Source organism: Rhamphochromis sp. 'chilingali', assembly GCF_963969265.1.
Source record: "Rhamphochromis sp. 'chilingali' genome assembly, chromosome: 7".
NCBI classification, from domain to species: domain Eukaryota; kingdom Metazoa; phylum Chordata; class Actinopteri; order Cichliformes; family Cichlidae; genus Rhamphochromis; species Rhamphochromis sp. 'chilingali'.
In genome coordinates this window covers 3,193,491-3,211,702 of record NC_137934.1, presented here as the reverse complement: position 1 = coordinate 3,211,702, position 18,212 = coordinate 3,193,491, and the positions used below count along the sequence as shown (strand labels likewise).

Sequence of the window (18,212 nt, the reverse complement as noted above, 5' to 3'; positions counted from 1 at the left end):
TGTAAAATAAGTTCTTTGAACCAGGTAATGTCCTCCGAAATAATTTGATTTAAACATCTTAATCAAGTAAGGTGCTATGCATCTTAGACTGTTGACCAAATGACTATATAGTAGGCTACTTAACCTGGTCATTGTGATCCTCTTGGTCAGATTTGTCTGTATTCCTTTATGATACTAAAGAAAATGTTGCTTTTTCAGAGTAACAAGCATAATAGTTTCTGGTGGCAGCAGATGGTGGAAGAAGTGACAGGCAATAAAAAAGGAGGGGGGGGGGGGGGGGGGAAGGAATGGAAAAATCACTTCCAACATGTTTATACTCCTCGGAGTAAGGGAGGGGAACAGGAAGCAATGAAGCTGGTGGGGAATGTGCTGCACGTTAACAAGAAAATGCAGATGAGTGATGCCAGGGAACTTTAAATGTTCCTCCTGCAGCTGGAGGCGAAGACCTGGTGAGCTGGTTTCCAGTGCTAATGAAACATATCCATTATAATGTGCTGGAAGTTCATCTAAATGAGAAAATCAATTTAAAAGTCGACAGTAAATTTTTACATGAATTTCCGGTTAAAATACAGCACATATTGATTATAATAGGCAATAAGCCCAATCCTTCTTTTTGCATGTTTGAGGTGGAAACAAACTGCAGGCAGCAGCCGTTCTGCTGCATGTTTCAAGCTGGTGGGACTAACAGATGGCAATAATGGGATTACAATAATCGGATTTTTAAAAGTGGCATATGTAATCTTAAACACCTACTGTAAAAACACAGTAATCTGATTAGAGACTCTTTGAAGAGAAGAATGCAGAAAGCATTTAGATCAAATTAATGAGACTTGATTTTGTTATAGCATTACTGGAAATCTCTTCACTCTGTTCAGCTGTGAAGCGGAAGAAAGCCTTCTTTCTTCTCCTGTTCAGTCGAGGTGTGGGACGCATTAGGAGATCATACAGCGCGGTGACGCCCCCAAGTGGAAATCAGCAGCATTACAGCATCAGTTCAAGATAAAAAATAGTTCAGTTTCGCTTTCCAATCATCAGAAATGATACCGAAGTTTTCCTCCTCACATGAAGCTGTAGTCAGGCTGCGCTTTGGTCTCACAGGTGGAAGTTAACGCAGGCAGAGCTCGGAAACGATGGAGACGGAAATACTGAGAATGATCTGCGCCGGCCAAGGAGCAGTCAACACGGAGGATTTAGTGTATAATCTGTTTTCCGGCGATCCCACGAAGTTGTCGGAGATCATTTCGAACCGAGAGAAATTTGCTCGGTGTTGTCCAAACGGACAGGAGAAGGTGGTGGCCAGGACCCGCCTGAGACTTTGCAGAGGCAAAGACTGCCCGGGGACGTGCAGGGGTCTGCACCTGTGCAAAAACTTCCTCTTCGGATTCTGTGAGTTCAGCCAGCTCAGGTAAACATGCTGGACTTAAAGTAAATTATAGAGTTTATTGCATTGGAGTATTATTATTTCTGCACACTGTATCTGTATACAGAAAGCTGCATCTGACAGCTCAGGTGGAGGCAGGATTTCAAACTCTTTTATCGTGTAAACCTGATATCTGCATCGGTTGCTACTGACAACAAACAAGGTTTTGACACAATGGACTGAACCATGTTGTAATTGGGAGGAACACTATGCAATATTTGCCTTGGACATTGCCATACACCTGCCACATATATTGTAATAACTCAAATAACAGGAATAGAAATGAAGACACAAACAGATAAACAAGAGGAGCCTACAGAGAATTTATAGAGCTGTTCTTGAAAAAGCAAAACCAAAATCCCTTAAAAAAAAAACATCAGAGAAAATATGTCTATGTGCAGCTACAACATCAGCTTAGCTTAGCAGTTAGAAAAAAGAGTGGAAGTGAAAGGAAAATGGCTTTACAGTGTGTTTGGTTGAATTTTTTGTCTCAATTTTAAATGTTAAAGGGATTCTAGTTCTACCCAGCTATATATAAAAAGCTGGTATTGGACTAATCCCATTAAAACGTATGTCCCAAAACCTAAGTTTGACATTTATGTAATATTACTACCATGATTTATTAGGCTGTCATTTGATATAACCCTTTGGTTTTAAGCACTAACAGCCTCAAAAACAGCTGACTTTGTTCCAGACAGATAAGCTTTCATAATCATCCCACAGTGAGAGACATCAGCTCATTTAAATGTATTACACTGTTTTTATTTTTGGTTTGGGTTTTTTCTTCTTAACTGAGCAAATGGATGCTAGCACTCACAGTCACGAATCAGCTGTGTGGATTCTGTTATAACAGGAGGGGCTGCAGCTTCTCCCATGAGCTGACCTCTGAGCATAACCAAAGACTTCTGAGGGAGCATGAGCTGGAGAGCCTGAGCCGAGAGGAGCTGTGCACCCTGCTGCTGCAGAGTGACCACACACTCCTTCCTGCTGTGAGTCTTACTACCGAGCACTCTTAAGTTGAATTTCAATCAATACTGGATCTGCTGATCAAGCAGCCTTTCTTTAGACACATTTTCTTGTCATGCTGATATCCAGCTCAACCTTCCCACCAACTTCACAAAATACAACAATATTAAAAAGCTTGAGAGAGTTTTTCTGTTGCAAACAAGTTAATAAGAAAATGATCCCACATTGACCGATGACCTCAGTAAAAATATTCCCAATACGTCTAGGATCTTGGGCACCAGTTTCACATTTTATTTATTTAGATAGCATTTTGCTAACTTTAATTTATCGAGCTTTTATTGCTGTGATAAAGCAAAGTATGGTTTTGGGTTATACCTACTTACATGTGGGTGCTACATGTCCTCAGTTGCTCAGTCAGATCCGCCTCTTGCTTATAGCTAGTTAACATAAATAATGGATATAACATTGGCCATATCCATCTTTTATATACAGGCTATGATTGTAACCATCTTTTCTTTTCTTCTCTCCATCAGATATGCTACAACTACAACAATGGTGATGGAGAGTTCAGCAGGTGTCGGGATGGTGATGGTTGCAGGAGGCTCCACATCTGTGAGAACTACATCATCCGTGAATGCAGCTGCTGGAAGAACCACGATTTTAATGCTCCACAGCCATTCAAAGCTTTGAAAGTTAGAGGCGTACCTGACACACTCTTTCAGTCCTTGAAGGCTGCTTATGCAAATAAACAGGCTTTGAGACTGGCTGGAACCAACAGGGAAGATAGAGTCCACAGAGGAAACTGCTCCAGTGGTGAAGTCTCTGCTAATGACAACAACACTGATGAAAACAGTCTTTTTGGTAAGAGCAAAAAGCGGCCACGCCATTGGGATAGAGGGAAACACGGTAACCCGGTCAACCGAGAAAACGCCCGTTTCTCAAGTGACATTCATGCAGCTGACGATGAAGCTGCAAAAGCCAACAAAGGGCACAACAAGAGACAGAGGACCATTAGAGGTAAATCTGGAAACACTTCTATGGGGAGATGAACTAAAACTGCTGTCTAAACAAGGTGTGTGAAATATCTCCTGTTTCTTTCAGATAAAACAGGGATCTGCATGTACTTCATTAAAGGTCACTGCAAACATGATGGTGAGAAAGTCATGGTTAGTAAGTGTTTGAGGCTTTAATGTAGTTCTTTCTTGACTTTGACCAGCTGTCTTTCTTCTTTCTTCTTAGATCGATGTTTTAAAGCTCATGACAAGATGCCGTACCGATGGCAGGTCCAAGAGGGACACCAGTGGACTGATTTGCCCGACAATGAGACAATTGAGAGAGACTACTGTGACCCCAGTAACTCATACAGGTACTCACACAATTGAACTTCTTCAGAGATTTATTTTACACAATCTGTTACGGTTTGGAGGAGGACTCAAGCGCAGGACTCCGGGCTCAGATGCACACAAGAAAGATTTATTTACAATTCACCAGGTGTGTATACAAGAAGGTGCGGGGGGGGGGGGGGGGGGGGGTCCAGGGGAAAAGCACGCATTCTTAAATACAACGCACAAAGGAAACACACTTAACCCGACTTGCAGTAGCTTGGCTTCACTAATGCGTGGTAGACAACAATCCAGCGAGGAGCAGCAGTCACCTCCTGGCTTAAATGCTGATCATCTTCATGAGACCCAGGTGTCTCATCTCCCGAGGGCGTGAACCCACGGTGAGTCCGCCCCAGCGAGAGAGAAGAGGAGAGAGAGAGGAAGAGAGACAGTGCAGCTGATCCGCCTGGCCGTGACACAATCATCTCAATGTTTTTAGATAAAGTGGAACTATTAAGCTTTTCCATATTTTCTTTCATATATACACTGATAAAATAACAGATGCTCATTTTAAACTTTGACAAAGTTTAAAAAAATAATAATAATAATTTGAAACTTTAACATAATTGTAAAACAAAGAGAAAATATGAGGTGAGACAAGATTTTCTGTTGCTACAGGAAAATCCTTTCATTGAGTGTTTCAATGCACAAAGGTTTTGGTAGAACTGATGTTAATACTTTCTTGATTGTTTTTTTGCAGTAGTACCAGCCCGGCCGTGCACTTTGACACGATGACGTTTGGACAGAACAAAGTGCGTCGACTCTCGACAGAAAACTCGGTGATCGAGCCGACCTTCATCCACACCACCGAGTGGCTTTGGTACTGGCAGGATGGGAGTTGGAACATGTTTGCATCCGCTGTGAGTAACTACAGAGTGTTGACAGAAATTTTGGCAGATTGCTAAAAATTAACCCATAAGGACCCACAACATTTTTTTTTCAGGACAATTATGAGTGATGTCAATCATACAAAATGGACCACCTTTAACACACTTCTGAAGCTTTTTAAATAATAGCTCCAGAAAACTGTTTCTGGTTGTTAGTGATGAAGTATGAACCCTGCTTTTGGGTCCAAACTTCTACTGTGTTCATTACATGTTTTAATGCTTCTCATCTTGTTCTGTTTAATCTGAACAAGCCCTTAAAAATACTCAGTGATCACTGTCGACCTCTCTGCATTTTTATTAGCACTGTTCATATGCAGCATGTTTTAAACGTGTGTGTATGTGAGAATGCGTGTGTCATGGGGGTGCATTTGTGTGACCTCCTGCTCACCAAAATGATCATAAAGCTGGAAGCTTACAACACAAGAAACAGATCTTTCATATAGGATGTATCTACAATAAAACCTCTCCCAGCACAGAGTGGCTGGAGAGGTGGTGAGACAAAGGAATGTCTTTGATCACACAGTTTGAATCAGTGTAGAGATGGGAAGCATAAAAATGACAACATTTAACAATTCACTTTAACATTTCCCTCCTGTTTTGTTATTTTTATGCTCCAGATTATTCCTGTGTAGTATTTTCTCACTACTTGTTTTTGACAGTGTCAGTGTAGATTTAGATGTCACACAGCTCCTGCCGTCATTCACCTCCTATTGCAGCAAAGGTTCACCATTAATACATGTTCTAAACTACTATGTTCTTCCATCTCATACACAGTAAACTACATCCTGCAAGTAAACAAATGAATGTCAACAGTCAAACACGAAGAATCAACATTCTCAAATCATATGTCACTACAATCCAGCTGTATACAGGCATTCAAACACATCAGTTGATTTTACTGTTTGTCCATGTGGCTTTCAGCTAACTTCAAAGCTGTAGCCTGGTCAACACTCCTCTTTATGACCCCTATCAACCCCCCAAATCTTCTCACTGTAGGCACCCTGTGGGGGTTAGAGTCAACTGGTGAATCATCTGCACTTACAACTCTTCTCCTTTCCTGTTGTCACTGCAGAAAAAGATTTTGTAAAGGAAATTGGATCAAGTTGTTTATGATCTTCTCCCCCCTTTTTGAGTCATGTCCACCCATGGCTCAAAACTTCAACCAGCTCAGAGAAGTTGACACGATGTAAATGTAGACAAAAGGCTCCTCTGTTTACATCTCTCCCTCGCAGAAGGCTTCTCTGCAGAGCATCAAATCTGCATGGCAAAGTGACACCTTTAGATGATCTTCATCCTTGGGAAAAGTGGTGTCAACTATCGCCCAGTCTCCTAGCATCTGTGCTTCACACAGAACCACAATTCCATCGCTGGTCCCCCACTGCGCTGTCACTTTTGGAGCTTGGCACGCTCCCTTCATCCCTCAGTTTCTGTTCCAACGCGCTGACGATTTAAGGCAGAGCACGTCGTACACCTTAGTTGTCTTCTTCAACGTCAACGTCGAAACTTTATTTAAGATTTTGCTGTGCGAAGTCTCCTCATGACGATCTTCTGGAAGCCCAGTGGTGCAACCCACTGTGGTTTTTCAGCTGTCCTGCAGATGGTCCCTGCTTCTCACTGGTCCTCTTGAAGCGTCTCTCCTGGCCTCAGCTTCCATCTTGTCGACGCTCTTCCTTACTCGCTTCTCCTCATGGTACCTGCAAATTTAAAATTGACACTCTTCTTGTGCCACACGGCTCTCGTCATGTGTCAACTCCACACAATGAGACATGCACAAGAATGCTGCACATTCTCTTCTAAAAAAAATTCTCCAGGGTTTCCCTCTTGGAGCAGCTCCACTCCAAACCTGTAACCCTGTCAATACATTAGTCAGAGGTTAAACGTTAAGATTGTTTAACTCCCAGCTGCACCCGGAGCCTGTATCCTAGAAGACAAAGTCTTTAAGTTAAAACAAACTCACATTTGCAACCAACTGTAGCATAAGATTAATAAAGTATTCAGCATCACAGAGACAAGTATAATTGCAGGGTTACTCTAAACTCATTAAACCCCTGATTTTTCCATAATTTGCTCCAAATCATTGAACATCTGCACTTCATTCCACATTGTAATCAGAATCAGAATCAGAATACTTTATTGATCCCTGGGGGAAATTATTTTTTGTTACAGTGACTGGACAGTGACTTTTCTTAAGTTTGTCACTCACCATGAGCTCAATAGTGGTCAGATAATAAGCCCCATGTAACTATTGAGTAACCACTGCACATCTGTTCAATCGTCACTTGTCTGTCTGTGCTGAATCCTTTACAAGCAGCTTTAAAGGAAAAACAAACATTAGCCAAACACACGGATCATCCTGGAGGTCGGGCCTAAGTCAACAGGTTCCAGAGGTGCTGTAAAAGGTCATAAAGTTAACACTCGGCTGTAAAAAACAGAAGTAACACTGGTTTCAACACAGTATCACACTGTATTCACATCTTCCCCTGTAATTTTCAACATTTTCTCAACAACACAGTGTAATTTCATCACCAACACACAGCCTGTAACCACAGTTTTCTTGACACACAAAATCTCAGTAATCCTGTGGTAGAAAAACATTACTAAGTTGTGTGTCCTGCTGTAAATCACATGATCAAATCACATGATTAACCCTCTGCTGTAGAAAAGAAATGTAAATGTTAGTGCTGCGCAGGTGTATACACTCTTTCTCACAGTGATCTCTGTGAGCAACACAAGGTGATGAATAACACCTTTGGTAAATTCAAAAACATCCAGAAAAATTACAACTAAAAAGGTTAAATTTGCAGAGTTCACATAGTCATGTGACCCAAGTTTCCTCCTGTGGTGTCCTCCTGCTCCTGCAACAAGAGGCACACACAGAGATACATCCACTCCTTTGTCATCTGAATGGGGTAACCTTGAATAGTGGTGTCAGTCAGTCTTGTCAGCTTTTACCAGTCAGTCAGTTCCCCATTTTTTTATTTTCACTCATTATTCATTCATCGATTGTTTCTTTTTTTCTTTGCTGATAGTGGAACCTATCGTCGCATTTTGTTTCCACCCTCAGCAAAATGATGACATTTCAAAAAGAAACAGAATTTAGACTGGATTACCTCGCTGAATCCTTTTAGAAAGGGACTCGCTTCCTAATTGTCCCAAACAAGTGGCTTTCACCTGAGCCCGTTCTAATTTTGGAGAAACTCACTTTGCAACCGTTCGCAACAACATGTTGTAGTTCTCCCTATTCAAACGTTCAGATCCTCTTAGATGAGAGAGAATATTAAACAAAACTTTCAGTGCACTATGAAAGTAACAAAATAAAAAGTAAGGGGGGGGATCATACCAAACCTAATTGGCAGGCTCAACCTTGCAACAAAAGACAAATCATCAGCTAGTTTGATCTCAAACATTCATCCAATCAGCCACACACAACACACAGCATAACCCTGTTGTCTCATCACATAATGAGTTTCTTCTCATGTAACCAAATGTGTGCCATGTTAAAACTTCTTCACACACCAGAAACTCAACAATCAGCTCACTCAGTCAAAACCTCTCATCAGCATTCTGTTTTCTCCCTATGATGCAATCATTTGTCCTCCTATAATATTCAGTCCACTAGTCTATGTATCACTTTTCATCTTACTAGTGACTTGGACAAGATGACAAACAGAATCTCATGCTTAAGATGCTTTCTGGTCTTCATGAGTGTCATTGTATGTGTATGTGGGGTTGGTATGGTTAATGCTGTTTGTGTGTGTGTTTTTTTGTGTACCTTTCTCATTTTGTAGTCCAGACTCCTTCTCAATTTTCCCACTTAAAGCAGTTTGCTTTTTTCCCAGGATTGCTTACCCAAATTTTGATTTCCCACACTAAACGACAGCCTTCCTCTGTGTGCTCACCTGCTCCTCTCACTCCGTTCTCCTCTCCCACGTTGCAGTCCAATGGCAGACAGTTCTCTTCAGCTTTGTCCTGTGTTTTCCCACTGTCTCATCTTGCCATTTTTACTCCAAACATGGCAAATGTCACTCAGACAGTCTCCTCAAAAGTCATCTTCACACACAGTGAAGTTGCAGCTTGCTGGAAACGCATCTCCATCCATCCATGCTGATGCTGTTTGCACACACTGCAGCTGGACCTCTCTGCTCAGGACTCTGTTGTTGTAAAAATTACAACATTTAACAATTCACTTTAACTATTTCCTTTGCCTTGTTTGGTCTCATCCTTTTCAGCACAACCTCACGTGTCTGAATTTACAGTTATGTTTTCATTTTGACATACTTTATTAACACAATTGATCTAAAATCAGACAAAAAACATAAAATCCGAGTAGAAAAAGTTATATTTTTTACTGTAACAACCAAAAACATGTTTATCGAATCATATTTCATAACTTTAAAAACAAATATAAATTGTCAGTTTTAAAATCATATGCACAAGTTTTGCAAACAAAGTTATTTGCAGCCTTTACCCTTTTTTAAATAACCATTTCAAACTATTTACAGAACAATCAGGTGTTCTCATTCAATAAGATGCCACACAAACTATTTGTGCCACTCCAAATATTTCTGTCCACTATAAAGGAAACATCACAGCCTGATACCTGCAGGTCTGACATAAGGTCATAACCAGAGAGGGCTCGCTGCGCTGTCCTTAGACAGTAAACGTGACGAAACTATTCAGGAAAAACGCCGCGTATATATAGTTTGTCATGACTCTGGTTTTACGTGGCCTAGCAACACAATTTAAAAACTGGTATATATCACCTTGTTGCTTTGTCATCTTAAAGTGGTAATATGTCTGCATTTATAAATTAGATAGAAGCTATCTGCAAACCTTAGCCAATCTCTCTGTGAGTGATTAGAGTCAGTCCAAGTCTGACTGCAACTGGTTTCAGTAAGTTTGCCTCCTGTCAGACAACCTTGCGCTCAAACGTGGTCACAAGTGTGCAACATCCTCAAGCTCTGGGCAAAAATGTATTCACTACAAGTTGTAGTTGGTCACAGAATATGAATAAATAAATCAATAAATCACCAGGCAGCCACCAATTTTTACTCCAGTCTTATTTTTACTTGCGTGATAAGCCACGCTGTCAAGCTAAGTGTGTCCAGTGTTGGATGATCGTCAGTTGAATGTAAACACGAGGGTCCATGAAACCAGCTCTCTTGTTCATAGTATTTCCAGAATATATTACCATGCTAAATATTACGATACTATGGTGTATCAATTTTTCCCTCCCTATGGTTGGCAGTTGTCCTTTTCTTATGAACTGTTCATTGTTCATATGCCGATGCAGGTTTCCTTCAAGGTTAAAAACACCTTTACTGTTCTCACTTTGCAGATTGGTGGACACGAAGCAGCAGACATCAACAGTGCAAAGCTGGAGGAGAAGTTCCTGGCCAATGATAAAGACGTGGTGGAGTTCACTGCTGGTTCACAGTCATATTCACTCAGTTTCCAAGGTAAACAAAGAATAGGGAACCATGCATACTTCTGCATGTTAAAATATAAAATCAGCTTTATAATTGTTGTGCAAGTTTAAACTTTTTTGCCCCTCAGACATGATGCAGACAAACAAGCGTTACGGCACCAAAAGGCCTGTTTGTAGACGGCCACGGTTTGTCTCTGCTGCAGATGCCCTAAAAAAGAAAGTCAGGTATGTCATCCCCAAAACAGCTCCACCAGACTTCCTTACTTTTTTCTAAATTCATTAGATACTTGAACTTTCTTGTCATCTTTATTCCAGTTGGAGATGGGATTTGATTTTTACACCAAGATCTCTAGAGACCAGCATATTGTCTTGAATCTAACGTAATTTCTATTCAATACTGATAGGTAACCATGCCAAAGTACTGATATTGCCTTGGTCTTTAGAGTCAAACAAAGCTCACTAACCAAAAGCAAACAAATAAAAAACAATATTGTTGTTGTAGCGTACAGCTTCATAAAGCTTGACAAGAGCTGATGCTGGATCCAGGAAAGTTGTAAACTTAATTTTAAACAAAAATAAAATTGGCCTTGTTTTTTCAACTTCTATAAAAATGACATCATTAAAGTAAATTTGAATTTCTCTCTGCAGAAGGTCTTCAGTTCAAAGCTCCACTTCAATACCAAAAACCTGGGACAACACACAGATCCCTCAAACAGGATGCTCGGTATTGTAAAAAACATAAAATATAACTATTCTGTTGTAAGTCACACTCTTAAATTTAGATGTTTTCGAAATTAATTGTATTCTAATAATATTAATAACAGAAGTGAGCAAGTAAATTTACTGACAAATAGACATGAGGACAAAATGGTGTTGGCGTTGAAGATGCGAAGCTTTTCATTGGACGGGATGAATTCATTTATTAGAAGGACAGCTCATAAAAACGAGTTAGAAGCAGAAAAAGACAGTTTCATACGAGGTTTTCTGCTTCTTCATGTTCGTTCACTTGAAGGTTTTATTCCTGTTTTTTATGGGGTCTTTTTTTCTTGTGACAAATTCTTAAATAATTTGAAAATGAATGAAGTGCAGCCGTCTGGCTAATCTGCCGTGAGAACAGAGTTTCTGTTGCAAATGGTGTAGGAGAAGAAAAAAACCAGTTTTTAAAAAACGTTAAGTAGCAATTTATTCAAAGTAAACAAGCTAAAACATACAATTTAGCATTGCTAGGCATTTATTTCTTTTTTGTAAACAAAAGTACTTTAGTATTTTTGAATAGGCTAAAAAAAGTATATTACATTAGGGCAGCCTAATTATTATTTCATTATTATTAAGAAACACATTAGCTGATTGCTGTTAAGCATTGGGATGGCAATTTGTCCCTATTCGATTCAATTTAATTTAGTTTTATTTTATTTATATAGCACAAAAAAGTCACCTTAAGGCATTTTATATATTAAGTTAAAACCTTCCAATAACACAGAGAAAACCTCAACAATCAGACAACCCCCTAAGAGCAGTGTTGGGGAGTAATGGAATACATGTACCGCCGTTACGTATTTAAAATACAAAATATGAGTAACTGTATTACTGTTTATAAAGGTGGTATTCAGAATACAGTTACTTTGCTAAAATAAATGGATTACACAGCCGTCTTTTCCTGTTTCATATGTTAGGCTGTCCCCTCTCTATTTTTGGTAATTCCACGCCGGTGGAAACCCAAACAAAACCCGCATTAAGAGGCTCAAACGTCTCATTCTCGCGTCTCATAGTCACGTGAAGAAATATTTTTTTAAATGATTTAATATGAAGGCAACAGGCAGAGTGTTGCAGGCATCGCCCTAAAGAATGTAGCTTCATGGGCAGTGTAGTCCGTGCTACAGGGAGAATGGACTGTCATACCCGTTATGTGTCTGTGAGCGCGAGGAGGGAGAAAAAGGAAAAGTACGAGCTGTCATCGAGCAGAAACAGGAGCTGGAAGCATGTAAATATAATAATAACCACTGAAGCCAAAAAGAGAGCCTGACGAGCCCAGCTGTAAGTAAGCTGTTAAGACTCGACTGTGTTCGTGTTTTCCTCCGAAACAATAAGTTCGGTTGGAGCAGCCTTCCAACGCCTCTCTCTGTCTTTCGCTAGCAAAGTTGACCCAGACAACAAAGTAAAGCTAGTTTTCATCTACGAGCCCGACACGTACCCGACGTATTAGCCAGAGGTCCCTTTACTACGGTTCGGAGCCGCTGACCTGTTTTATATACGTGTGGAATAGTTTTCTATACGAGATCGCTGCAAAAAGTGCAGCCTTACCTAATGTCCACCTACTGTTACTCATTTATATTAAGATTTAAACATCTAGTTGGTGTTGGTATGGCGAGTAACCTTCAGTAATAAATCACCCAGCAATAGTACATTCATGTAGTTGTAAAAAAGCATGATAATATATTAAGTAATCCAAAGTATTCAGAATACATTACTCTCATTGAGTAACGTAATGGAATACGTTACAAGATACAATATGTAATCTGTAATCTGTAGTGGAATACATTTTAAAAGTAACCTTCCCAACACTGCCTATGAGCGAGCACTTGGCAACAGTGGGAAGGAAAAAAACTCAGTTTTAACTGCGGGCTCAGAGAGGGGCGGGGCCATCTGCCATGAGCAATTGGGGGTGAGAGGAAAAGCAGAGAGCAGAGCACTTGTTATTTTTCGTTGTCATTGTGAATAAAAATATTTAATGTGCCTGTTTTTTTTTCATACAGCGAATCTCACTCCAGCTCAGCTCAGAAGAATTTAAGGAGGCTGAAGCTCTTTTCTATAAAACCATGAAAGACTGTGACATCATCAACATTGAGAGGATTCAGAACAAAGCTCTATGGGAAGCCTTTCAGTTGTACGTATTTCATTTAATGTGCACCCATCTTTCACTGTGAGTATAAAGTTACTGTACCACTGCTGCCAGCTAAAGTGAGGTTATGGTTGTGTAACTGATATGACTGAGCTTTTTATTAAAGTGTATATAGTATTACCAGCTGTCAGTTCGCTGAGGTTTGCAGGCATTCATTTATGCACCGCTCTGTTAAAGCCCTGTATTTCATTCAGGATTCATTCAGAGATGGCCTCACATTTGAACAGTGATGGGAATAACAATGTTCTAAGTAACGGCGTTACTTTTTCAGTAACGAGTAATATAACTAATTACTGCTACCTATCATTACAACGCCGTTACTAAAATGCGGTGTTACTATTTTTCAACAAACAGACGGTTGAAGCTGTGTTCAGGTTACCGCACCTTATATCAGTTGCACGGAAGTAGCTGTAAGTAATCTGGACGCTACAGCTTTGAGCAGCTGTGCGCGCTCAGATTACTTACTTTTTGGCAAAACACCTGGAGCTAAGGGGGCAAAACAATCGCATGAGTGCTGCTGCTTGACTGAGGAAGAATGAAGTAGTCGTAGTAAGCCAATCACACGACTACTTCAAGATGACAAAGCAATAAGGTGATATATACCAGTTTTTAAATTGTGGTGATAGGCCACGTAAAACCAGAGTCATGATAAACAATATATACGCGGCATTTTTTCCTCAATAGTGTCGTCACGTTTACTGTCTAAGGACAGCGCAGCGAGACCTCTCTGGTTATGACCTTATGTCAGACCTGCAGGTATCAGGTGTGATGTTCTTCTTTATAGTGGATAGAAATATTTGAAGTGGCACAAATAATTTGTGTGGCATCTTATTGAATGGAGAACACCTGATTGTTATGTAAATAGCTTGAAATGGTTATTTAAAAAAGGGTAAAAGGTAAATGGCTGCAAACTGCAACAACAATTTTGTTGTTTGCAAAACTTGTGCGTATGATTTTAAAATTTACAATTTATACTTGCATTCAAAGTTATGAAATATGATTCATTAAACATGTTTGTGGTTGTTACAGTAAAAAAGATAACTTTTTCTACTCAGAGTTAATGTTTTTATCTGATTTTAGATCAATTGTGTTAATACAGTATGTCAAAATGAAAACGTAACTGTAAATTCCAACATGTGAGGTTGTGCTGAAAAGGATGAGACCAAACAAGGCAAAGGAAAGAGTTTTTCAAGGTGAAATGTAGAGGGAGAATTGAAAGTAGTCAAAAACAGCCAATAATGCTCTAAAATTAAACATTTTTTTTTAAAGTAACGCAATAGTTACTTTTCCTAGTAATCAATTACTTTTAGAATCTTGTAACTCAGTTACTTTTTTGAAGAAGTAATTAGTAACTATAATTAATTACTTTTTCAAAGTAACTTGCCCAACACTGCATTAGACTGTAGAATACTTTGGTATACAGAGTTCATGGTTGACTCAGTGACTCCAAGGTGCTCAGGTCCTGTTGTGTAAAAGACCAAACAAACCCAAATCGCCGCGCCTCCACCACCGAGCTTGAAAGCTGGTATGAGGTGTTTGTGCAGAGACTCTGTTTGATGTGCACTGTGGCCAGACATCTCCGCTTTGGTGTCATCTTTCTGAAGGACATTATTCCAGAAATCTTGTGGTTTGTTCAGATGCAATTTTGCAAACCTGAGCTGAACATTTAAGCTATATTTTCAGAAACAGAAGCTGCGTCTGTTGTTTATACAGCATTTAGCTGCATTTAGCATTCAATGTTATCCTGCTTTCCACTTGTGGCTACAGAGACTGCTGCTGCAGATGTATATAGTATGTATACTGTAGATGTCTATAGTATATTTATTCACTTTATATTCCCGCACTTACTGTACATGTACCAGTTAGAGTTAGTTTTTTCCTGCCTCCTATTTCAAGGCAGAAAAATCAAATGAAGAGCAAAAACAGAGATGGAAAGGTGATGGAGAAAAAGCTTTTTCATGGCACTTACTCCAAATTTGCAGACACCATCTGCCACCACAACTTTGACTGGAGAATCTGTGGAACTCATGGAACGGCTTATGGGAAAGGTGAGTTAAAACGGTTATTGAATATTCAAATTATGTTTTCAGAAAAAATACGTTTAAAATCAAAAATTCCAAACATTCTCATTTCAATCTTGCAGTCTTTTCTGTGACACCCTTGGGTGCTGGGAAGTGATACTTTTAAAAAAATAAACCAAAGGCTTTGTTTGTCTCTGTTTATCACTGAAGAAAATAATGCGTAGCCCTTTGTCTTTTCCCACAAATAAAGTTTTGATAATTGTATCTTTTGGTGTCTAAACACAGGTAGTTACTTTGCCCGTGATGCCAGTTACTCCCACAACTACACCGGAGACACTGATGAGAGAGCCATGTTCATCTCACGGGTGCTGGTGGGAGACTTCACCATAGGGTCCTCTGATTATCGCCGACCTCCTTCCAAGGATGGAGGGGGCATAAACTTCTATGACAGCTGTGTAGACGATGTAATGGACCCCTTCATATATGTGGTGTTTGAGAAGCAGCAGATCTACCCCGAGTACCTGATACAGTACAAGACCACAAACCTACTTAATGTGCACAATGGCAATGCAGCAACTATAGCAGGATTTAATCAAAGTACTAATAATTCTTGTGTCATTGCTTAACAAAAGTGGTGTAAAAGGGGGTAGGCAGTGTCTTGAAATGGAAATTTTATTTTGAAGGAGCTTAATAGAGTTTGTGCTGAATAATTTAATCATATGCAAACACATACCTGAAAGCAAAAAAGCACAAAAAAATCTTATGTAGAGATAAATATAAAAAAAGAAGCAGTAGATATTAATGACAGATATGTTCACAATAGAAAAGAACTCTTACTTACTTCCAGACGATTAGAAAATGTGAATTGTGAGCTGGTCTGTAGTTAATGTAGATTAACAGTTTATGATTAATTAGCTTCTCAGTCAGATGATATTAAAACATTTTAGGTTAAATTCAAATGATGGGGAAACCTTGATGAAATTACTGAATGATGAATGATTTATATTTTTACATTTTCCTGTTGCACTTTATTATTTCTATTTCTGTTTTTGTTGTTTTGATGCTGAAGTTTTTCCACCTTGACCAAATGTAAAATGATTTTCTACAAATTGCCAGCATTTCCTCTCACTTTGTATTTATGAGCATATTGAAGATGAAGAAAAAGGTTGGCACGATCCCATTTGCTGAGGTGTTGTTTATAGAAAATAGACCAGCCTTTATACAGAATAATTAAAAAACAGCAGGACTGAGTTAACCTTATCAGAAGAAAAAACCAAGTGCTTTCCTCATGATTATCTTCGGAGGTTTTATATGTCTGCCACATTTAGTGTTAATAATGCAAACAAATCATAAAATGTCAATTAATGATAAAGGACGCTGTCAGATTAGACCATTAGAGTCAGAAATTCTTATAATGACTTGTCCGAGACACATGATGGATTATGTGTTGGTGCCTGATGGTAGCAACAAGAAGCAGGGACCAACTTTTGAGAACATGAATAGAAACAAACAGCAGCTCTGTGTTTGGAAAAACCTAAAAAAAAAGAGAAAAATATTAAAAGGGAAGCTCAAAGACGATGCTGTGGTGGCTCTTAATCTCTTTAAGATCGTCCCATTGTGCACTACAGAGCGCACACCACTGCTCTTGGAGTCACGAAAACATAAAGGTTGCGTTAAAACTTGATATCTGATATAGCATTACACTTCTTTCAACTCAGACAAAGTCCATTGCACTACTTCCAAGCACTTTGCAACCTGTCCTCTAATTTGGTCATTTCTTCTGGATGCATTTCTCTTGCTTGTATATATTTATTTTGTCGTATGTACTCCTTTTGTCTGTTTTTTTATTCTTGCCGTCCTACTGTTTCTATTTTTATTTCATGCACAGTTGATGTGGAGAACCCACAATTTGTTTTGTACATGCACAAAGAAAATAAAAGGCTATTCTATTCTAAAAAGGAGGCATGCCTAACTGGCATCATTTAGTTATCAACTATGATGGTAACGTCAAATGAATTCAGCTATGTTGCAACTGCAAGCAACAAAGTTGCAAAACACACAACAGTCCTGGGAACTGTTGGCTAACACATGGAGGTCTGTGCCACTTTTTAAGAATCATCAGTGACCCACTGCCAAAGTGATCACGCTGGATGATGTTTGCTGCAATGGCTCCAGACTCTAAGTCGTGTGCTCAGTGTGAGAAAGTGGCGACAGCAGCAGCAGATTTGTCAAATGCTAGAAAGGCGATAATGCATAATGTATATTGAATCATGCTGAGTATGCACAGGTGGCGATGCCTGATTATTAATGTCACCAATGTTGGGTCCTTACTTAAATAATGTCTTTCACATTACTCCTTACTTTTCCTAAAATGATGCAGTACCTTACTTAATTACTTTACTGGAGAAAGTAATTGGTTAGCCATTTCACGCTCCTGCACTGTCTGTCACGATCCTGGGTCTTTTGACCCAGCGTTTTGAGTTTCAGTTTATTTTGATGTTTATGGTTAAGTTCATTAGGTTATCTAAGTTCATTTGCTTATTAGTTTCCCCTTGTGTTTTCAACCCCTGTTAAGTCTCCCTTGCCCTTCATATGTTTCATGTCTGTGTGTGTAATGTGTGTATGTGTATGTGTTAGTCACCATAGGGAAATAGTTCCTCTGCATTTAACCCATTCACCCAGTGAAGCAGTGGGCAGCCACCAATGCATCATTATCATCATTATGTTCATGTGTGTCAGCTGTTTTCCCCATGTGTTCCGACTTCCCTCATTAGCTTCCTGTGTGCATTTAGTCAGTGTGTTTTCAGTCGTTCCTTGTCTGCTCGTCTGCGTCATGTCTTCAGGTATCCATGTCAGTTCACCATGTTTAAGGTTTTTTTTTTTCCCTCCCATGTTTTAGTTTTAGTTCACCCAGTTTAGGTTATTGTTTAATTTCATGCATGCCCTTTGATTGCATTTATTTTGCCAGCCTTAATGTGGTTGAAATTATAAATATTTAAACTGCTGGGAAGACTGAAGAAGCATTTAAAACCGTTGCAAAGATTATATTATAGGAAGGCCCAACTACAGAGCTACAGAGCTCCAGGTATAACTCAGGCTTAGATGAGAGTACTTTACACTCTCATGTCACACTTGTAGTTGGAAGCAACTATGAGGCTAGAACACTGGGCTCAATGGTCAAGAAAGCGCTGAGCTTGACCTGGGAGGCC

The 18,212-nt window shown here is 39.4% G+C and overlaps 1 protein-coding gene across 1 annotated transcript; it reads left to right on the top strand.

Annotated features, from left to right (window-relative positions):
• Positions 1–288: 288 nt before the first annotated feature.
• On the top strand, positions 289–16,955 carry LOC308399044 (protein mono-ADP-ribosyltransferase PARP12-like). The gene is made up of 12 exons (XM_080885986.1): positions 289–1,405; positions 2,274–2,409; positions 2,920–3,403; positions 3,488–3,538; positions 3,626–3,752; positions 4,469–4,628; positions 9,994–10,114; positions 10,212–10,308; positions 10,732–10,807; positions 12,837–12,967; positions 14,879–15,030; positions 15,289–16,955. The coding sequence occupies exons 1-12, from the start codon at positions 1,131–1,133 to the stop codon at positions 15,627–15,629; spliced, it is 2,151 nt and encodes a 716-aa protein (XP_080742112.1). The 5' UTR covers positions 289–1,130; the 3' UTR covers positions 15,630–16,955.
• The last annotated feature ends 1,257 nt before the right edge of the window (positions 16,956–18,212 follow it).